Here is a 23707-nt window from a genome sequence, read left to right as displayed (position 1 = left end):
CCCATAGTTATATTTGCACCAAAAAAAAGTATACGGTTGAACTACCATAAACACCACTACCGATACCAAAGAGGATAAATACAATAAGAGCCGTCACTCGTTATTTTGTGGCGAGTATCTCACTGGAAATTGAAAAAGTTGATGCCGAATGTTTTCTGAGAGGGACATTTTTAATTGTCTCGCATTTATCCATGCCGTGTAGGCCCCTTGTGCAACTGTGATTTTTGGAAAGAGAATTAAATAAATTAATTAAATACAGTCGAAAAATAAACACAAATACCCCACGAAAATGTACAGAAGATATTTATAAATATCTCTCCCAAAAAAAAAGTAGCGACTACCTCTCAGTATACATCGAGTAAATGCCAAAAAAATAACGAGTGACGGCTCTTATTGTATTTGTCCTCTTTGCCGATACTCATATACATTTTTTTAATTTGACAAATATATGTATTCTGCACTTAAGCCAAAACTGCTTATGTGTCGGAGCTATTAGTATATGTGAGCTAAAGTAAAGAATTGCCATACACACAGAACCATTGTGAATGATAACTAAGTGTGATATCTTATCTGTCAACTGCCTGACGGGATGTTCAATATGGCTACCATTGTGAATGATAACTAAGTGTGTTATCTTATCTGTCAACTGCCTGCAGGATGTTCAATATGGCTACTTTTTAGAGTTTTGACAGGGTGTTCAATATGGCGGCGCCTATCTTCAGCGGGTGATAGAAAGAGATACAGAATGAGACGGCGATAGTCAAATACAAATCAGGCATGGCGCAACGATACAAGGTGGCAGCATGGAACAGCTGATTATGAACTTTTTTTATTTGATTTGATACATCAACTTCCGGTGCCGTACGATTTTGACATTTGTCCATCGAATTTACAAAAACAAAGTACATGGAATTTTTATTTATGTTTGTAGGTATATCACCATGCTGCCACCTTGTATCATTCCGATATGAAATCAGGTGATCCAATCACTTTGGAATTATGACGTCTATGCAGAAGATATCACAGTTACAATTCACTATCCAAAACTTTTCCTGCCGAAAAACTTGTGCCCTCTGAAATTCCGCCTTTTAAAAATCATCAGTAAAATATGTACTAGTCAACCCTGAGCTAGTCATCTGACAAGCTGTCAAAGACTTCTCAATGTTTTTAATTGTATTCAGCAGTGCTAGCAAATTTTTTTATCTTCCTGAGGAAAACAGATTTTACTTATTTGCTTTGAGTTTTGATAACTGGGGAAATTTAATCTTCTAAAGCAAAGGGTGTGCAATGTTCGTCTAATGTTTAACTGGAAATGCAACATCTTACGTGAAAATAAAGGATGCATGACTAGTACCGTAGTAAATTTTTGTTAAACATTTTTTGCAGTCAAAGTACTTATTCGTGGAAAATGTCCAATACGAACTACATAGACAGGGTTCCCGTCAAAATATCAGAAAAATTCAAGCCACCACCAAAATTATATCAGCTTCCTCAAGTTATTGCAAACAGATTACAACTGCCCGTCGAACATTATGATGCATCGCCACATTATGATTATGATTTCCAATTGGAACGCAAAGTGCTTGCCAAAATACCTGAGTGGCGTCGTATGCGACAGCAGGATCGTGAAGCACGTCGCGAACGCAAAGAACGCCGTGAACAAGAACATTTATTTCAAATAGAAGCAAAAAATAAAGAAATGCTTGGAGCTGTAACTTATCCCAGCACTGATGATCTATCTAGTTCTGATAACGATTCTGTAAGCTGCGATAAGGAAGACATTCAAAACAAAGATACAACTACGGAAAGGAAGGAAATTGCAGAAGAGGCGGGGGTATTGTTATCTAAAGTCAATAGTTTTCACACCATACTGCAGCCAACCATTATCTCTGCCAGTAACAACGACAAATTCCGATTCCTAAATAATGCAGCACCATTGAACTTGCAATCACATAACGCCAATAAGAATGGTACCATGGCGAGCGTTGTAAAAGATGTCAATGCATTTAATTATAGAGATTTTGAGGAAGACACATCATCACCTTTTGATACTATTGAATTAAAAACAATTAACGATTTAGATATATTAGCACAGGTGCTGCATAACACCCAATTACCCATGAAATTGCAAAACGACGAACACGTGGGCAAAGTCGCTGTTGTCGAAGAAGATACATATAAAATCGAGCTAAAACCCAAAGATAATAATACTCATAATAATGAATTGACGAATGAGGAAAAAAATTCGTCCGTAGATCATCTAAAATCATTGCATCAAAAAAAGGACAACAAAACAATGGATGTAAATAAACTAGCAACTTTAAAAAATACTGAAATAGCAATACAAAAAGTTGAATTTGAAAATTTAGGCCAACAAGTGGCAGAATTGTGCAATGAATGCATTCCAAATATTACTAATAATAGTATAACAGGTACTAAATATTTAACTTGCACCGCTAGTAACATACCAACAGCCTGTACATCAATAGCAGCATCTGCATATGCAGCACTCCCCAATCAACAAACTATACAATGCTATCAAATGCCTTACAATTCGTCAATGTCCAATGTTATTGGTGAAAAGCAGCAACACTATGCCAACTTCAATGTTCATCACACAAGGCAAGGCGGCGGTACTACAGCGACATATGAAAATCATAATTATCTGCACCAAAGAACCAATTTCAACGAAAATATTCCAGCATATTGTAGTCCTAGACATTTGCAATATCATAATACGTCAACAATCGCAGCAATGAACTCTGCGTATGCATGTAATAACGCTAATAACTATGGAAATCCTACGGATTTAAGCAGCAGCAGTGCAGAACCAACAAACCTGCCCAATGAACAAAATAAATTGATCACTCCAAATAATTGTAATGAAATAGACGTAAAGTCAAAGAGTGTACCGGATATTTTGCGTGAATTGAGTGCTGAGGTGCGTAATTCGGAAATCCGTAGGTCGCGGTACTACAGCTTTAGTTCAGAAGAAGAAAAGCAAAGTGCGATTAATCACGTGGTAGATGAAGGTATGTATCTGATTGCTATTTTTATTTTTAGAGATCTTTATTTTGATCTTTATCTTAAAATATATCTTTAACGACAATAGTTTGAATTTCTTTGTTTTGTTGATTTTTCGAAAGGGTGGATAAATGATGTATATTGGAACGATTTTCCGTCATCCCTTGTTGTTGTTGTTGTTGTAGCAATGCTCGCCCCACCTAATAGCCGCGACCGATCACAAATTGTCATCAATATCCTCTAACGGGAGTCCAAGGAAACTTGCCGTTTCAACAGGGGTGGACCATAAGGAAAGGGGTGTTAGAGGCGTTGGTTCCACATTACAATTAAAGAGATGGTTGGTGTCATGTGGGGACACATTGCAAGCAGGGCATACATTTTGTATGTCGGGGTTGATTCTGGATAGGTAAGAGTTTAACCTGTTACAGTATCCAGAACGAAGTTGAGCAAGAGGGACACGCGTTTCCCTGGGGAGTATGCGTTCCTCTTCTGCGAGTTCTGGATATTTTTCTTCAAGTACTGGATTCACCGGGCAATTCCCGACATAAAGGTCCGACGCCTGTCTATGGAGTTCACCAAGGACCTGCTTGTGTTTTTCCGCTTCATACGGCTGGGTTCTCAGGTGCCGTATTTCCTCAAAATGCTTACGGAGATGACTCCTTAGGCCCCTAGGCGGTGCTGGTTCGTCAATCAGATGTCTGTTGGGATGCCCAGGTTTCTGGGTATTCAACAGAAACTGTTTGGTCAGCATCTCATTTCTCTCCCTGATGGGGAGTATTCTCGCCTCATTATGCAGATGGTGTTCTGGGGACATAAGAAGACAGCCCGTGGCGATTCTGAGAGCAGTATTTTGGCAGACCTGTAGTTTCTTCCAGTGGGTGGTTTTTAGGCTTGGCGACCATATGGGTGACGCGTAGCACGTAATCGGCTGGCTAATTGCTTTGTATGTGGTCAAGAGCGTTTCTTTATCTTTTCCCCAGGTACTGCCAGCAAGGGATTTGAGGATTTTATTACGGCTCTGAATTCTTGGAACAATTGTCAAATTTGGTTTCGAGACAAAACGCACTCCATCGGGTTAGGTGGTCGAAATATACCCGCGGTAGATATGCCTGTCGTAAGAGGCGACTAAACACCTAATTCAAGGTGCTGTGCAGCGCAACCCTTCAGGTTGCCAGCGCAATATATAGCTTCTCCAAGCCCAATTGTCAACCTCACCTATCCGCGGAGAATCCTGTTTCACTAACAGACGAGGCTCTGGCGACCCCAAGCTCCTCATGGAACTTGATGGTGGGGAGGGAGGGATGGCCTGAAGGTTTAACGTGGCCATATAAATCGTTCCCGAGATAGTCCGGCTAGCACCTTAATGGTGCTGTGTTACCGGAGCGTACAGGATCTGTATCCGGCAAACGACCATCACATCGATCACTCCCCAAAGCCTTCGGGGAGTAACCTTATGGCTACAACAACAAATCGGTTTAGGCGTTGTGCCATCATCAGAGTCGATTTTCGCTCTGCCCTGTGGTTGTCGTTTGTTCTGTATTTATAGTTCGTAGGTACATGAACAGGTATTGTCAAAATTGATGCTTGTGTTTATTGTATACTGTGTGCTCATTCAGAACCGAGTGTGGGTTTTACTGATCAATTTGTGTAGCTGACTGAGGCAGGTAAAAGTCCGTAATTTTAGTCGTTTGACCTTCTATCTTTAACGACAATAGTTCGACTTAAGTCAGCTTCGGCAGAAAGCCACATAATATATGGATTTCTCTTGTACAGGATTCAAATCATATCACCCTTTCAGGTGCCTTTTTCCACCAACACTTGAGCATCCGTGGTTCCAGGCTAATTTAACAGAGATCTTAAGACTTGTGTTTAAAAAAAAGGACGCAAGAAAGTCATGTTTTTTTTTTTCTCTACAGATGTTACGCCTAAGCAGTCGCCAACTAAAGTACCAAACACGACGAAAGAAACAAATTATTATGCGAAATTGCCTCGACCTGCGCAACGTTTAGTTAAAAAAATAAGTTCAATGGGATTTCCGTTGGAGCGTGTTGCGAAAATTTCACAAATTTTTGGTATCGATGATAAGAAGGTTTGTGCCAAACTCATATTTAATGTATAAAAATCGAGGCATTGACACATTCCTTTAATTTCTTACCAGATCATTGAGCATTTAATACCATTAAGTGAACTGATGGATTTGGGTTTTGATGAATCGAAAATCTCAGAAGCGCTCATACAATTTGATAACAATAAGGAGAAGGCTTTGGAATATCTTATATCATAATTGCTTGTGGTCGCTAATTGGAACTAGTTGGGTATATGTAGTATATGTAGGCGCTTGGTTTTCTTAGCATAGCATGTATTATTTTTATTAAAGTAATAACCATATAGTATATATATAAATGCATAATTTATTTATTTATATTTTTTTGCATAAATAATATGAAATGCAGATGATTTCACTATCATGCTTTTTAATCTTTACATATGAAATTATTTTTCTTTGTTCCCTTAAGCATTGATGTGTGTGTGTAAAAGCAAGGTACAACTGGTATGATGAAAAGTGACTACCATAAATGCAGATTAGAAAAACTACAGCTAAAAGCTTTGTATTTCGTATTGTAACGAATGTTAGCAGCACTGAGCGATGCTATCGTATCTAGGCCGATGCTAAGCAGTGACGTGAATTCACATCCATAGATCAATCATTATGTATCTACATAAACGAAACAATAATTGCGTCTACACATATGTACCATGTACGTATACGAGCAGCGGAGAGTCAATGCACAAACACATACATATATCTGAGATACTCCTGAAAGTATGCAATGAGAAAAGCTATAAAATTGTGCAATTGTAGATACAGCTGAGAAGTTTGAGAGCTGATGGACTAGTAGATTCTGGAAGCGCCTAGAAGATGCGAACGTTGAAAGCAAAGAGTATAAAAAGCAACAAGTGTAGAGGCGCTGGAATTCAGTTTCATCATAGTATCAACATACATATTAATCGTTTCAGTTAATATACTATGTGTATTTGCCGACAATGAGATCAATGACTTTCATTTAGCACAATCTCAAGTTCTTTTGAATTCCTTTGTTGGTCCCAGCAAACAATGAGCCTTTTTAAAGATAATTTCATATATATATATATGTATGTATATACGTACATGTAATATTCCGTGTGATTTGTGTATATTTTTGCCATATAGTTTAGGGCAACCATATACATTAGGGTGGGTAGATTTGTATGGACGAAAGTTAACCAATATCGCGCCATTGATTGTTCGATAGGATTTGGGCTCAGGAAAAAAAGTTCCACTATGCATACCCAAAAAAATAATTTTCGAGCCTGCGAAGTTTAATTTTTGACTTTTTTCGCTTTGATTTTTTAAGGTATTTTTCAAAAAACTGTTATCGCCAACGGTTTTAGCGGACAGGGTATACATATGAAAATTTTTTAGTAGATCATGAAAAAAACCTTAAAAATCAAAGTCGAAAAAATATTAAAAAAATGAAATTTCTCAGGCTCGAAAATTATTATTATTATTTTTTTTTTGAGATTGGATATAATGGCTGGAACTTTTGATTCCACTGCCAGGTAATTCTTAAAACTTGAAAATAATTCCAAAATATAATTTTATAATTAGTTCTTGGCAAAAATTCCAATCTTGATATGTTTCGAATAATCTTGCAAAATTAAAAATGTTCTTGTGTTCTTATATTAATTATAGTAATAGTTCTTGACAAAAATTCCAAGCTTGATATTCTTCTTGTAAATCTTCTTCCTTGTTTTAATATCCAGTGCAAGTTGGCCATTTAATTTTTTTAAATTATATCAGCCCAATTCTAAACGAAAATTCCGTGCGAGTTTTTTCCCTTCTCCCATTCCTCGTATTCTAAATAAAAATTCCTTGAGAGTTTTTTACTTCTCCTTTTCCTCGTATTCTGATCAATGTTCGAAAAAGAGGAAACCGGTTATGGGAGAAAAGTAGGTATTATGAATGTGAGGGAGAGGGAGATTTCTTTGCCATTTCATAGGAGTTTTTTCACTTTCTTAAATTGAAGGGAATGCATCAAAATAGTTAAAGGAAATTGGTTCTTTTAAGAAAGAACACTTATTTGTACAAATTTGCGCTAAAATATGTATTTACATTCTACCACAATATTCTCACTGTTAATACAACAACAACAGCAACCACAATATTCTTTATTTTAAGTCGAAAAGTATATCATAAGCAACGGAAGAGCTCTTTGTATATTTGATTGCGCAAGGATTTTTTAAGAAGGCTTAATTAGATTTTGGCATATGGTGAAAGGCGAACTCAACTCGACGTGGCCGCCAGAAAATTGCTTTGCAGAATGAAAGCAGGTAACTCCGGCGGATTTGTGTTAATCCGCCGTCTTCTTTTTATGATCCTCTGTTGATGTTGCTGTGGCACCAATTCATTACTCATTTCAGTGTATACCACATGAAATGCAATAATGTGCATTGTTTATACCTTATTTCTTAATTTCAAACAAATTCGCAACAATAATTAAACTTTTCAATTTTTTAAACAAAATAAGAAATGCGCAACGAAATTTCAATTGACAAAACAGCTAACTTCGAAAATTCGAAATTCCTATTCCCCAATTTTTCTTCTCCCTAGGAGAAAAGAATTGGAGGAATTTTTCCGCGGGAATAAAAAAATCCGCGAGAACAAAATTCCGCGAGAATATTTAGAATTGGTCTGTATGTATATATATATGATATTTAATTATTTAAACAAAAAAAAATTATTTTTTTTGTGTATGCGTAGTGGAACTTTTTTTCTTGAGCCCAAATCCTATCGAAAAACGATGGCGCGATATCGGTTAATAAATCGACCTAGTCTAATATACATATCTATAAATATCAATTTAAGAAGATATATACATGTCACAGAATTCAGAGTTTATCTACTCGCCGAGAAGGGTTCATAAAAGCGATGCTCCAAAGAGATGATTAATCCAACAATTATGACACATCTCCACTCTCACTTTCAACCTCTTGTTTTCTTTCACAATAGCTGCGAAAATATCTCAAAAAAATGAACTGGCTAGACTGCTGAACTTTATACTGGATCTAACAAACATCTATACCGGAATAAAAGCGGCTTGTGAAGGATAATATGTGCGGTAATTTTTTAGTACTTTCCGAACAGATATTGATTGCATAACGAATATTCCATTTTCTTTGAGTATGTTGTTTTTCCATTGTTTATCCAACCGCCTTCCAACGTTAGAGAAAAAAGCATGCGGTTATTCAACTAATTTAAACTCCGAACGTTTGTTATGTTAGAATTGATACTAAATGAACTAGATAATTTTTATTTATTTTATTTTATTTATAATAATATACTTTACAGATTTATTAGGTATGGCATAAATATTTAGTCTAGTTCAATTTAATATCAAGTGGGTCGTAACAAGCGTTCAGAATTAAGATTAGTTAAGTAGTTGTTCAGAAGCTGCATCCAATCAAAGAGCTTATTTGTTATTAAAACTAAAGCATAAAATATCAGCAATAGCTACGTCTGGATTGGAAAGAACTCTCATAGCCTTTAAAAAAATGCTTTTTTGTGCGATCATACAAAATCAAAACAAAAAGGGAAACTAAAAATATAAAATCCATATATACATACATATAAATTTCTTTTCAATAAAGCTCTATTTTCGTATTTAATATAACTGTGGTTGCAAGCAAAAATCGCCTAAGACCTATCCTTTTACATGGACTTAGACGATTATTGCTTATGACCACAGATATGTAAATATATTTGTAAGTATTTATGTCATTAGTTCATTCCTCCCATTAAAAGGTTAACAGCATTCTCAATACTACCACTTGCTATAGTTAAATATGCTATATTATCTTCATAATTGAGTAAACCCATTTGTGCCATAGTACGTAATTGGCTGGCATATTGATGTGAACGATATTCAGGTGGAAGGTCAGCATCACTTGTGTTGTCACCTGTTCCATTATCTGCTGCCAATGATGAACTTTCTGTTGTATCCATTTGTTGTTGCTGTGTATCTGTGATGCCTGTTGCAGTACTTGTACTACTACGAGAATTGTTTACTTGATTATGACGTTGGCTCAATGATTCCAATGCTCGTTGGAGTTCTGTACGAAACATTGCTGAAAAACGCTCACCACTTGCTGAATTTGCAAGAGGTGTAGAAGTGGTACTAGCAGCTGTGGCAGTAGTAGTAGCAGCAGCAACAGACGCCGTTTCTGATGTTGCATCAGTCGCCGAACCTGGTGTTGTTATTGCATCGCTATTTCTTTGTGCAATATTTGAAAGTGAGTTTACTGAACCGACATCAATACGTGCGAGTGCAGCTTGTAGTTGTTGACGGCTTATCATGCGTATGCGTCCGTTCTCAGATTGTGCACCCGATTCCGTACGTTCATTGCTTGTGGTGGCGCCCATTGAATTTTCCTCTTCTGAGGAATTTGTTGAATCAGTTGCCGGCTCAGATACTATATAAAATAAAAAAATAGTTGCGTATATACGTAGATAAGGATATTGATTTTTTTTATCATATTTACGTGTGGTAGATGTGCTTCTAGCCAATTCCTTTTTAATCGTATCTACCATAAATGGTGCAGCTTCACATATTATAGGGTAGGTTTCCGATATACTTTTCACAACTTGTGGGTGATGCAAAGTATTGAATAGCACTGAATCTCTTATAAGTGCTTGTGCGCCTAAATTACGCCGGAACTCTGGATATTCAGCTAATATTTTTTGTAATATATTTACTCGTGAATTGACGTTTATTTGTGTGTGGGCGATTACATTGAAAAGTTCATGTATGCGACTTATATTTGCAGCACTGCTTACATCTGCTGGTGGTACGTATAGTGAATTTTGCTTTGTCTTACTAAAACAATGAACTGTGGCGTTCGGGCGTAGAGTTTCCAATAATTTGCTTTCATCCTTGAGTGCAAGACCATTGAAGATTATTTCTAAATAATTCAATTGTTTGTGTTACAACAAATAACTCGAATCGTCTGTTTTTCATTATGTACATACCCAATTTGGTTGCATCGTATTGCAATTTTCTTGCAATTTCTTCTTTCAAAAAATGCACACTATGCTCAAAGTCGACATCATCCAATGGCAGAAACTCGTTTGGTTTGTCTTGCAAATGAATGCCAGCAAAGATAGAAGGCATTTTATTTGTGTAATACAAGCGTAAAATGTCTTTTAAAATTTATCTTCTTTGCCAAACGCAGCTGATGTTAAAAACTGATTTAGTGGAAATAAAAACAAGATTTATTTTTAGGCATAACCATTGTAAATTTTACCAAGTAGCGCAACTAACAGCTGATCGGTGAAAATTCGCACATTCACACGCACAGTTCTCGACTCACTTTCAAAAAAAAACTTTAGATAATTTAATTCAAATTTTAAAGTGAGATAATCCTTGCCAATTAATGTATTCAGAATATATATGGCGTTCTTGTTTTTATTAAAACAATAGTTTTATTTATATTAAAGCTTTTATCATTTTTTTTTTTTAACTTTGAAAAAACTCCGAACACCATTCCTTCATTATATGACATTCGACTGCCTAGTCCACTGCCTTCCACTCTATTCGCAACATAACCTTTACTTAAGCTGCCAAACTATATAGTAAACAATGGGCATAACCATCATCGTTTTGCATTATACGTCAAAATTTTGCATGTCACTTTTTGACAGCTGGGATCAGCGTTCCCATATATATTTTTTCCAAGTCGTCAAACGCCTCCCAAAAAATCGTCATATCTATGGCAACAACCAAAGTCGAGTTAAGACGAAATGGGTTATTACCAAGGGCCGTACGATGAGATCGCCGGTTTCATTCAACAATATTATCTTTAAAAGCGCTTTCCTGAAAATTGTCGTTGGTTGCTATTTCTTGTGGCCACATATATGTATGTAACATATAAAAGCTTTTTAATTCATTTAGTTTTATTTTATAAATGACAAAAACGTCTTAAAAGATAAATTTTGTATTACACATAAAAGGCACTTGTTTTCAGTCTATTTCATTTCGTAGTTTAACATTTTCTCGTTTCATTTCTTAGCTTAACATTTCTATATATCAAAATGATCTGGGCGAAGAAAGAAATTCATTTAGCCATGTCCGTTCGTCCGTCCGTCCGTCCACCGTAAACACGACAACTTGAGAAAATTTGAGGTATCTTGATGAAATTTGGTATGTACGTTCCTGGGCACTCATCTCAGATCGCTATTTAAAATGAACGAAATCGGGCTATAACCACGCCCACTTTTTCGATATCGAAAATTTCGAAAAAACGAAAAACTGCGATAATTCATTACCAAGGACGGCTAAAGCGATGAAACTTGTTAGGTGGGTTGACTTTATGACGCAAAATAGAAAATTAGTAAAATCGTGGACAATGGGCGTGGCACCGCCGAAATAAGGTAATTAAAAAGTTTTGCAAGCTATGTGTGCTAAATAAAAATTAGCAAAATCGGATAACGAACACGCCAACTATTTAAAAAAATAGGTTTAAAAGTCAAATTACAACAACAAATTGAATATCTTTACAGTATATAAGTAAATTATGTCAACATTCAACTCCAGTAATGATACGGTGCAACAAAATACAAAAAGAAAAGAAAATTTCAAAATGGGCGTGGTTCCGCCATTTTTCATTTAATTTGTCTAGAATACTTTTGATGCCATAAGTCGAACAAAAATTTACCAATCCTTGTGAAATTTGGTAAGGGCATAGCTTCAATGACGATAACGGTTTTCTGTGGAAATGGGCGAAATCGGTTGAAGCCACGCCCAGTTTTTATACACAGTCGACCGCCTGTCCTTCCGCTTGGCCGTTAATACGATAACTTGACCAAAAATCGATATATCTTTACTACACTTAGTTCACGTACTTATCTGAACTCACTTTATCTTAGTATTAAAAATGGGCGAAATCCGAATATGACCACGCCCACTTTTCCGATATCGAAAATTTTGAAAAATTAAAAAAATGCCATAATTACATACCAAATACGAAAAAAAGGATGAAACATGGTGATTGGATTGGTTTTTTGACGCAAAATATAACTTTAGAAAAAACTTTGTAAAATGGGTGTGACATCTACCATATTAAGTAGAAGAAGATGAAAAAGTTCTGCAGGGCGAAATTCAAATCCCGACAGATGATGTTCTGGGTCACCCTGGTCCGATATCTCGAAATGCCTTCACATATACAACTAAGGTTCACTCCCTTTTAAAACCCTCTTTAATACCTTTAATTTGATGCCCATATCGTACAAACACATTATAGAGTCACCCCTGGTCCACCTTTATGGCGATATCTCGAAAATGCGTCCACCTCCCACTCAGCATTTCGGCGAATAAATTTTGAATTTCCCTACATATCAATACAATTTGATTACTCTTTCAGACTAAATAATGATTTATCATACAATTGAACAAAAGATATAATCAAATATGAACACTTTTGATGATCAGAAACTGAAAATCATTTTTCGATCACTTTTGGAATCATTTTTGAAGTCCTTTGATGATTAAATTTTAATGTTTTATAAAATCAACAAAAAGAACATTCAAATATGCTTACCTTTCGATAAACAAAAACTGAATATAGTTTTTCAATCACGTTTGGAATCATAATTGAATCAAATATGTTTGCTTTAGGTGATCAAAAATTTATAATCATTTTTAATTCAGCTTTTGAATCTTTTAGGAATATATCTGTTGACTGAATAATGAATTTTATACTTGTTTATATTTTACTTTTCATTAAAAATCTTGTTTTTTTTACATACACATATTTTTTAAATCATGAAGCTAAGAAAAAATTTATAAAAATTGTATTATTTATGCAAAAGATATTCTTCAAGACAAAAAATAATGTAATGCTGCTCGTGACCGAAGATTTCCCCAACCATTTCTCCACCTTCGGCTTCCCAGAAAATACATAATGATTGGACAATACAAAGGTTGTGAGCTATTTGAACCCCAGGTAAGTGAAATTATCTTGATATATGTACCTGGATATGTGTTTAACATCCCGTATCGTATCCATATTTTAAGGTGCAGATGATAATGCTGATGTTGCATGTTCTAGTCGCAGGTGTATATCGGTCAAGTTGGTTTGCGAGTTACCTGTGGTTCGAATAGCTCATTTCCGCATGCTTTATTCCCCTGACAAAATAAGATTATTATGTAGTATCTTATTTTGAATGAGATATGAAGAATAAATGCATGATAATCGCATTCAAAAATGATTTAAAAATCTCAACCAAAACGATTGAAATATGTTCACGAATATGATCAGAAAATGACTGTGAAAACCAGTCAAATATTACTCTAAAACAATTAAAGCTCAATTTTACAATGATATCAAATATGAATAAAAAGCGTTTCGAAATAGGAATCATAAATGATTATTCACGAATAATCACATTTAAGGTACATTTTTCTTCCAACGATACCTTAATTTTCGAACAGAAAATGCTTTTAAATTTGAACGTTTTTAATCATCTTGTGGTATGATATATAAATATTTTTTGATCAAAATTTTCAAAAAATGCTGGCTGGGCTATAGAACTAAGGCCCACTCCCTTTTAAAATACTCAACACCTTTCATTTGATACCCATATCGTACAAACACATTATAGAATCACCCCTGGTCCACCTTTATGGCGACCTGTAGAACTATGGTCCACTCCCTTTTAAAATACTCTTTATTACCTTCCATTTGATACCAATGTCGTACAGACAGATTTCAGGGTTACTCTAGGTTCATTTTCCTACATGGTTATCTTCTCTTATTTTGTCTCCAAAGCTCTCACCTGAGTATGTAATGTTCGTTTACACCCGAACTTAGCCTTCCTTACTTGTTTAGTATGTTTAAATTTATTTTAGAAAAATTCATTCTACATTCGCTGATGGGTATAACAAGCACCTTGCATCTGCAACGAAGCCAGCTCGTTTGGTAGTAGAAATAGTTTTCCAAAAAACTTCTGGGGAACCTTAGAAATGTATTCAAAATATGTCTTAAATTCTAAGAACTTCAATTACCTATAACAGCTATCAAATGGCACATCACTGTGAATCGAACTAAAGCCCCCATTACAGATACTTAGCATAGACTTGACTTGACTTGGCGTAAACTTGGCAACTTAGCCACGATTATACTCCACTTGACGCATAAAATCTGGCATCATAATCAGCGTTGAAATTTATTTTTAAATAAATGTCAATTTGTATGACAAAATGTCAAAATGAAATGGAAACAAACAAATGGCATCTCAAAATGTAAACGTCACTTAGAACTTACATAGAAAATCAAAATTCAACAGACTTCTAAGTCAAGTTAAGTTTTGAGTAATCAGTAACATGCAATGTTCATTTAACAGAACTGTAAGTGACAGTTCGCAAAGCAAGTCAAGTCTATGTTAAGTATCAGTAATGGAGCCTTAAGTGTGATATCTTATCTGTCAACTGCCTGACAGAATGTTCAATATGGCTACTTTTTAGCGTTTTGACAGCGTGCTCAATATGGCGGCGCATAGGGCGGGCTATCTTCAGAGGGTGATAGAAAGAGATACAGAATGAGACAGCGATAGTCAATAACAAATCAGGTGATCCAATCACTTTGGAATTTTGACGTCTATGCAGAAGATATTGCAGTTAGTTTGATTCACAATGCTGCACAGAGTCACAAATCACACACAGAAGATTGCGCATTCACGAGTTCAAAATTGCTTCGTTCTGCGTATCTACGTCACAGTTGACTGCTTGAGCGAATAAAAGAAAGAGAGAAAAAACAAGAGCTAAAGGAAAATTACGTAAAAATTGCCCGTAAAAAACAGCTGACCTTTTGTTTACATGCGCAATCTTCTGTGTGTGATTTGTGTCACATAGTTCTAAGCCTATCGATAGTCGACGTTTGATAGATATCGTCGTATTTATGTTTTGTGATTTGCGTGTTAAAGTGCCCATTAAACTTCCTTAAAGCCAAATTAAACTTCCTTAACCCTAACGCCATAGTCGTAACCATACCCATATCCATAAACATCTCAATGTGATCGATTAATGGTGCCTTAACCTAAAAATCGTGAAAATTTCATAAAAATTATGAAAACGGAAAAAATTACAAACATATTCCACAAAAAATAAGTATCTTAGTCATAACGTATCCAAAACAATGAAGAAAATCTAAAAAAAAGTTATTAAATTCACCAACTCAAATATTTTTAGGTTATGGATATGGCGAGAAACCAAAAACCAATTGAATGGCTATGGCGTTAGCGTTATGGTATGGCACCATTAATCGATTACATTCCTTTCCATAAGGTAGGTTCGATCAGCTGATTTATATGGTTATGGCTTTATGGTTATAAGTCACCATTAATTCGCCATTTAAACCTAACGCCATAGCCGTAACCATACCCATATCCATAACCATCTCCAATGTGCTCGATTAATGGTGCCTTAACCGAAAATCGTGAAAATTTCATAAAAATGAAGAAAACGCAAAAAATTACAAATATATTTCACACAAAATAAGTCTCTTAGTCATAACGTATCCAAAATAATGAATAAATACAAAAAAAATTAATGTAATCGATTAATGGTGCCATACCATAACGCGAACGCCATAACCATACCATAGCCAACCAATTGGTTTTTGGTTTCTCGCCATATGCATAACCTAAAAATATTTGAGTTGGTGAATTTAATAACTTTTTGTAGATTTTATTCATTATTTTGGATACGTTATGACTAAAGGCTCCATTACTGATACTTAGCATAGACTTGACTTGGCTTGCGAACTGTCACTTACAGTTCTGTTAATTTAACATTGCATGTTACTGATTACTCAAAACTTAACTTGACTTAGAAGTCTGTTGAATTTTGATTTTCTATGTAAGTTCTAAGTGACGTTTACATTTTGAGATGCCATTTGTTTGTTTCCATTTCATTTTGAAATTTTGTCATACAATTGACATTTATTTAAAAATAAATTTCAACGCTGATTATGATGCCAGGTTGTATGCGCCAAGTGGAGTATAATCGTGGCTAAGTGGCCAAGTTTACGCCAAGTCAAGTCAAGTCTATGCTAAATATCAGTAATGGGGGCTTAAGAGACTTATTTTATGTGGAACATGTTTGTAATTTTTTGCGTTTCTTCATTTTTATGAAATTTTCACGATTTTTATGTTAAGGCACCATTAATCGATCACATTGGAGATGGTCATGGATATGGGTATGGTTACGACTACGGCGTTAGGGTTAAAGCCGGAGTCATTGGTGCCGTATGTCGTATCGCTGTATCCGTATCCCTAACGTAATCAGCTGTTTATCGTTACGACGGTAAACCAAAACCCAATTGGTTGGCTACGATACGGTTACGACCTTAGCGGCACCAATAAGCGCCAAATACACGACACGAACATTTGCGCGAACATTGCGCAATCTTGTTCGCAGCTTTGGCCATACACCATACGAACTTTTGGCCGAACATTAGTTCTCTTTCAGACAGCGATGAATATGGACAACAATTGTGCTGCAGCAATATTGCTTGCTGTGGCAATTAAGCGTAAAAAAGAGAGAAGATCGCAAAAAAAGAATTTGGTGCAAAGAATGGTTTAAAAAACGAGCAGTTCTTGGACAAAGTGAGCTTATTAAAGAACTGGAATTCACGTCACAAAATGATTTTAAAAATTACGTTCGTATGAGCAAGGCAACATTTGACCAACTTTTACAAAAAATTTTGTCACTCATAACGAAACGGGATACAATAATGAGAGAAGCGATTCCTCCTCATCACCGCCTTGCTTTAACTTTTCGCTTTCTAGCTTTGAAGACTTAAAATTTTTGACAGCAATTGCACCCCAAACTACTTATTTTTTTTATAACTGTATCCTTTGTGGCATCAAATACAAATACAATAATTATTCTTTTTAATTCTGTTACAATAATCTTTGCTTTTTACTTGCCACAATGATGGCAAAGATTTATACATTTCAATAAATTCACTCAGAAATTTTTTATTGTCCATTTTACTTTTCCGCGCACGTCTGTTCCGTTCAGAAATTACTACGATTATGAGCTATTTCGCCATACACGCACGAACAGTTCGCGCAAATGTTCGCCAAAAATTAAAATATTTTGATTTTTGGCGAACATTTGCGCGAACTAGCAAACACCACCATACACGACAGAAAAGGTCGCAGAAACATGACATAACGGGAATGTTCGCGTCGTGTATTTGGCGCTTAAGGTGATATAGGAATCCATAGTGAATAGGATAATTGTTATATTGTGAATACGATTTTACTTTTAGACGTGAAGTCGGCTGCAGTTGTTTTCGATAATTTTTCAGTCGTGCCGTTTTTCCGTACATTCGTTGCTATTGCTGTGCTGGGTTGTAGGGAAATTCATGGAATTTAATTTCTATTTGTGAAAAACTCATATTTTTATACTCTCTGCTTGGCGATAAAATTAAAAGAAATGTGATTAATGATGGATTTGTGTGCTTTACCTTGACTCATTTTACATTGGAAACCTAAAAATTCAAGCAAGTTTTTTTTTTGTTTTTTTTTTTTTAAATGACTTGTGATTGGGCAAGTGTGAAAGAGCAAACAGCGTTGTTCGATTCTTCTAAACGTAATTTTTTTCCTTTAACACTGCATCAATCAACAAAGAAGTCGAGCGAATACACAGCATTGTTGGACAGTGTATAAGTTGGCAACGCGACGTATTTTGTTCGTAAATAGAAGCGAGATAAAAATATTTTGTCTATGAAATGTGCGCAAGTTTGTAATTTTGTGAAACTTTTAATTTGGATTTTGTGAACGAATGGATTTTCACTGTGATCGGTGGAATTGGATTATCTGTCCTCGTTGTAACCCTGCCTGTTAAAGCTTTTCTTTATAGTAAAGAGCAAGAGGAGGGATAAATTTTACGACCGTGTGTTTGTGCGCCGTACGTGTGTTATGCTAATAAATAAAAATAAAGTAATTTAAGAAAAAATAACCCACAAGATATATTCAACAAATAAGAATATCGAAGAAAATTTTCATAGCAGAAAATGATTAAAATGGAGACTGACAAAATTATGGACGAGACCAACTCCAATTCACAAGCGGTAAGTTGGATTTATTATTTGCAACAGTTTTCCGCTGGTCAGATTTTCTTTTTAATCCTAATTATGGTAATTTCTCGTCGATGAAGTGGTCAAAAGCAACATTTGCAATGTTTAGAGGAATATTCTTCAAACCATTTTTTTAGGATGTGTCTTGACATCGGTACTTTATTAACACTTAACGCAAATTTTTTTGAATTTGTATTAGCAATTATAGCTTTACAGCTATTCTGCTTTTTTAGCCCTATTGCCAAACTCACTTGTACTCTTCCGTTCTTGTTGCAAGTATGAATGCATACGTATACATGTTTATCTGGTGATGCTCTCGGAAGTATCATCGAAAAGGTTCAAAGTTGGTTATACACAATTGTTTCTCTATTTCCAGCATACACATGGCTTTTTTCAACACTAAATTTAAAATTTCATATAGAACTGGAAGTTTCAACGTGACCGAATGAAATCCTTGGCTTGGTGGAATTGTCTAGATCGTTAGCAATTTATAGCTTATTCAACCCAATTGTCCACCCCACCCACCCGCGGCGAATCCTGGATCTTTAGCAGCCGACACTGGCGATGCCAATTTTTTCATGGATCTAGAGGTGGGAAAGGCGGGATGGCCTAGAAGGTTTAATGTGGTAATACCAACTGTTCCCGAGATGGTCGGACTAGTACCTTGTTGTTGTTGTAGCAGTGCTTCGCCCCACCTAACAGCCGCGACCGATCACAAATTGTCATCAATATCTTCTAACGGGAGTCCAAGGAAACTTGCTGTTTCAACAGGGGTGGACCATAAGGAAAGGGGTGTTAGAGGCGTTGGTTCCACATTACAATTAAAGAGATGGTTGGTGTCATGTTGTTGTTGTAGCAATGCTCGCCCCACCTAATAGCCGCGACCGATCAAAAATTGTCATCAATATCCTCTAACGGGAGTCCAAGGAAACTTGCCGTTTCAACAGGGGTGGACCATAAGGAAAGGGGTGTTAGAGGCGTTGGTTCAACATTACAATTAAAGAGATGGTTGGTGTCATGTGGGGACACATTGCAAGCAGGGCATACATTTTGTATGTCGGGGTTGATTCTGGATAGGTAAGAGTTTAACCTGTTACAGTATCCAGAACGAAGTTGAGCAAGAGTGACACGCGTTTCCCTGGGGAGTATGCGTTCCTCTTCTGCGAGTTCTGGATATTTTTCTTCAAGTACTGGATTCACCGGGCAATTCCCGACATAAAGGTCCGACGCCTGTCTATGGAGTTCACCAAGGACCTGCTTGTGTTTTACCGCTTGTTGTTGTTGTTGTTGTTGTAGCGATAAGGTTACTCCCCGAAGGCTTTGGGGAGTGTTATCGATGTGATGGTCCTTTTCCGGATACAGATCCGGTACGCTCCGGTAACACAGCACCATTAAGGTGCTAGCCCGACCATATCGGGAACGATTTATATGGCCACATTAAACCTTCAGGCCATCCCTCCCTCCCCACCCCCAAGTTCCATGAGGAGCTTGGGTCGCCAGAGCCTCGTCGGTTAGTGAAACGGGATTCGCCGCGGATAGGTAAGGTTGACAATTGGGTTTGGAGAAGCTATATATTGCGCTGGCAACCTGAAGAGTTGCGCTACACAGCCCCTTGAATCTGGTATTTTAGTCGCCTCTTACGACAGGCATACCTACCGCGGTTATATTCTGACCCCCTAACCCGCTGGGGATGTTTTACCGCTTCATACGGCTGGGTTCTCAGGTGCCGTATTTCCTCAAAATGCTTACGGAGATGACTCCTTAGGCCCCTAGGCGGTGCTGGTTCGTCAATCAGATGTCTGTTGGGATGCCCAGGTTTCTGGGTATTCAACAGAAACTGTTTGGTCAGCATCTCATTTCTCTCCCTGATGGGGAGTGTCATGTGGGGACAGATTGCAAGCGGGGCATACATTTTGTAGGTCGGGGTTGATTCTGGGTAGGTAAGAGTTTGACCTGTTACAGTATCCAGAACGAAGTTGAGCAAGAGTGACACGCGTTTCCCTGGGGAGTATGCGTTCCTCTTCCCAGAGTTGTGGAAACTTTTCTTTAAGTACTGGATCCACTCGGCTATTCCCGGCATAAAGATCCGACGCCTGTATATGGAGTTCACCAAGGACCTGCTTGTGTTTTTTCGCTTCATACGGCTGGGTTCTCAGGTGCCGTATTTCCTCAAAATGTTTACGGAGATGACTCCTTAAGCCCCAAACAACACCAACAACTCACCTTCGTTAGCCGGTTTCTCAGGCTTGGAAACGGGCGTCAGATAGCTTACTCCCCCAGCGCCAAGGTGTATTGACATTGGGTCTATTTATATAAAGGGTTTGTGGGGGTCTTGATAACAGGTCACACGAGTTTCTCAAATAATAAGTTGGTGAATGAATGATTGGTACGGGGGTACCCAAATTTCAGGGAAATCGCAACATAAATTAATTTTGTTTAGAATATTTCGGGCCCTGGTTCATTGCCCGGAAACATAAGAGAGAAAACGGACCAAGCTGTGAATCTAGAGCATCCACAATTCCCCTTGAACATACATACAATTATTCATTAAAATCAGTCAAGTTTTTTAGGAGTAGTTCAGTTCAGTTACACACGTGCATATGATATACATATATGTATTATGTACCGAAGGTATGACAGGAACAATGGAGATACCATTACCTACAAACTCACAAATTTAGCATAACGCCTTAGTGCCAAAAGCGTGGGAGATGATTAACTGTGTAACATAGTCCTTGGACAAGGTACAAGGACATACCTCGAATTGTGGGTGGAAATGCAAATATCCCGATTTAAAAAACAGTAAGGCACAGAAGAATATCTGATCACGAAACTTTTCAAACAAGGAGGCATCATTTTTTACGCAAACTTTTAAATATAAAGAAGCTTTTGACATTGACAAATGTAGCTGGCCGCTATGCCTTAATTAAACTTCACTTCAAACGTTATGCTGTTTTCACATAGCAACCATCCTTTTATAGCGGAGGAAAGAAAAGAAGACGCCCTTCTTTAGCAAGAGGATATTCATTGATATCACGACTCTACAAAAAAAAAATTTTGTTCTTTGTCCTAAAGTATATTTCATGATTTTCTGTTTTATTATAGACAAAAATGAAAAGAAAATAAATTTTTTCAGTATAAAGTTTGCTTTCGTAATAGTTATAGAACAATACTCATAACGCTAGAGGTGTTTTGTACAAATCTAGAATAACCCAAAATGTCGCCACGAAAGTGTAAATATGAAGCTGATGCTATTTGTTATATATGTACATATGTGGGCAATTTATTAAAGTTCGAGATGTAAAATATGAATTAAATACATCTCTCATCCTCTGTGAAGCCTACGAAGCATATTTTGGCTTTCCTGTTTGGAATCAAGACAAGACATGGGCTCCACGTAGTTATTGTAAAAGATGTTTGGAAGGTAACCGAATTTTATTTAAATAATAAATTAAATAAAGTAGAAATATTGATTTCTCTTTCTATATTTTAGGTTGGTATCGAGGTGAGAAAAGATCTATGAAATTTGCATCACCAAGAATCTGGCGAGAACCAAAAGGCCTCTTTAAAGACTCCTACCTTTGCATTGTGAATCCGAGTAAAAGACGTAAAGGTAAAAATGCAAAACCTATCCAATATCTAATCATGAATCTTCTTCTGTTCCAGTCGTACACGATCTGACATGACCAGTACCATAGCCACCGAAAAAATTATAGCAGTGAAGTGGATAATCTCTTAGTTCTTATAAAAGCAATGCCGATAAGGAGTTTTTACCGACACCAGAACAACCAAAACATCATTTTATCACTACTGAAGATTTTAGTGATATGATTAGAGATTTAAATTTACCAAAAATTAAAGCAGACCTTTTTTTTAGGCTCTTCTTCGAACAACGTTATCAAGGCCAATATAATGAAAACATGATGGGAGACTATATTTGGGGTTTATTGAGGAATAGTACCTATGAACATAAAAGAAAAATTAAAAGTGTACACTTTTAAATAATTTCCCATTTTTTTGTAAGTTATTTTGATATTAAAACTAAAAAAATAAAAATATTTATTTGAATTGTTTCATTTTGTTTTACTTTAAAACCACAGATTTTGAAAAATTTCGTTCAAGCGGTATCCTAAATAGGAAAGCAAACTTTTTCATGCCATATATTTTTTTTTTCGTCAAATTACGACCTAGAGAATTGAAATTTAATGCTTTGAAGTCAAGGTCAAATTTTGTGTTGACCCGGGTATTCATTGTGCTTTCCAAATGCCTTCAGTCACCACTCATAAGAAAAATCTTATGAAATAATGAAAAAGTGTGACCCGAAAAGTCACCCACATCAACCGGAGAAAGTTTTTATACGCGAACTAACTTACTTTTTCAATTCAGGTTTGGTTTCCTCCAAAAGCGGTGCCGCTATGTTACGATCGCTAAACGGTATACTCACCAGCGTCACCGCTTTGTTGGAAACTTCGAACGGTTACGGCAGACGATTCGCAAAATTTAATTTTGCAATTTTCGGTTTTTTTTTTAGTTTTTTTACTATTTTATTTAAATAAACGTACAAGCAAAAATTTTAATTCAAAAATTTTCTTTTGTTTTATAAATAATTCAAATTCTTTGACAAAATGTTCACCGCTTTGACAATAGCGGTGGCAAAAAACGGTGATGAACGAGTTTCTACGGCGCTATATCACGTTGCGTTGAACTTCACCGTCTTCTTAGTTTCCACATAATTACTTTTACTCTGCAACATTTTTGACAACATATTCTACCGCTATATAGCGGCACCGCTTGCGAGGAAGCCAAGCCTTTACTATCGCATTTCCTTTGAGGAATTTATTGGGAAATTCGAAAGTACTTATTCCATTCCTTGTTATGTTATTGAAAGAAATTTCGATTACATTTTCCATTCCTTTCGAAAGTACTGGGAAAGATATTACAATTGAGCAACAGTCGCCGACTATCATTCAAAGCGATCAGACGTGTATTAGTTATCACTACTGTGCTAAGTACCGCTATTCTATTTACTTTTCAATTCTTTTGTTGTGTCATTCTTACACGATTTGCACGTGTATAATTTCGAGTAACCAAATTTAACAAAATTAAAATTATATAGCTATTTTGCCAACATGCCGTGACCTACGGATAGGCCACCAAATCGATTTTCCGCTTTGGCGGATCTCGATGATAATCCAGTAAAAAAGAAAAAAAAAAACAAACAGTAAACAATTTGATTTTCCACTACTACCCCACAAAGCTACCACCCAGCAAACACAGTTTCTAACGTTAGAGAAATATTGTAATTTTACATTAGAATTCTAATGTAGTTATCTAATGCATTTCGATTCGAAAACTAGGTTAGAGAACTAGGTTAGAATTCGACTGTTAAACGATTCGAATAACACTAGAAATGTCACAGTTATCGATGTCAATGTCATTGTCACAGTTATCGATTATTTGCACGACATGATCACTCATCCTTAGTGTTATACAAACAAAAGCT

At 36.2% G+C, this 23707-nt stretch overlaps 3 protein-coding genes and 1 long non-coding RNA gene across 5 annotated transcripts in view; 3 read left to right on the top strand and 1 right to left on the bottom strand.

Annotated features, from left to right (window-relative positions):
• The first annotated feature begins 1071 nt into the window (after nucleotides 1-1071).
• On the top strand, nucleotides 1072-6028 carry LOC137253592 (myb-like protein F). Of its 2 annotated transcripts, XM_067790845.1 has the most exons (4): nucleotides 1072-3032; nucleotides 4941-5113; nucleotides 5183-5334; nucleotides 5541-6028. In XM_067790845.1, the coding sequence occupies exons 1-3, from the start codon at nucleotides 1409-1411 to the stop codon at nucleotides 5306-5308; spliced, it is 1923 nt and encodes a 640-aa protein (XP_067646946.1). In that variant the 5' UTR covers nucleotides 1072-1408; the 3' UTR covers nucleotides 5309-5334; nucleotides 5541-6028. The 2 variants fall into 2 exon arrangements, with proteins under 2 accessions (XP_067646946.1, XP_067646936.1); XM_067790835.1 differs by lacking the exon at nucleotides 5541-6028 and having other exon boundaries at nucleotides 5183-5508.
• Nucleotides 6029-8717: 2689 nt separating this feature from the next.
• On the bottom strand, nucleotides 8718-10349 carry LOC137253603 (serine-rich adhesin for platelets). Its single transcript, XM_067790857.1, has 3 exons — nucleotides 10091-10349; nucleotides 9604-10023; nucleotides 8718-9534 (listed from the first exon to the last, which is right to left on the bottom strand). The coding sequence occupies exons 1-3, from the start codon at nucleotides 10230-10232 to the stop codon at nucleotides 8843-8845; spliced, it is 1254 nt and encodes a 417-aa protein (XP_067646958.1). The 5' UTR covers nucleotides 10233-10349; the 3' UTR covers nucleotides 8718-8842.
• Nucleotides 10350-17417: 7068 nt separating this feature from the next.
• slmb (beta-transducin repeat containing E3 ubiquitin protein ligase slmb) overlaps nucleotides 17418-23707 on the top strand; it is a 97465-nt gene continuing 91175 nt past the window's right edge. Inside the window, exon 1 of the mRNA XM_067790821.1 lies at nucleotides 17418-18198. Coding sequence (XP_067646922.1) covers nucleotides 18142-18198 — 57 coding nt within the window. The 5' untranslated portion in view covers nucleotides 17418-18141. The remainder of the gene's footprint in view (nucleotides 18199-23707) is intronic.
• On the top strand, nucleotides 19984-22749 carry LOC137240491 (uncharacterized). Its single transcript, XR_010949755.1, has 3 exons — nucleotides 19984-21628; nucleotides 21698-21817; nucleotides 21871-22749. It is a non-coding gene; the product is annotated as an uncharacterized lncRNA (long non-coding RNA).

The sequence above is a fragment of the Eurosta solidaginis genome, chromosome 1 (genome assembly GCF_040869045.1).
Source record: "Eurosta solidaginis isolate ZX-2024a chromosome 1, ASM4086904v1, whole genome shotgun sequence".
Classification (NCBI taxonomy): Eukaryota; Metazoa; Arthropoda; class Insecta; order Diptera; family Tephritidae; genus Eurosta; species Eurosta solidaginis.
Note: the sequence above shows the minus strand (reverse complement) of the source record. Positions and strands in the feature narration are given on the sequence as shown.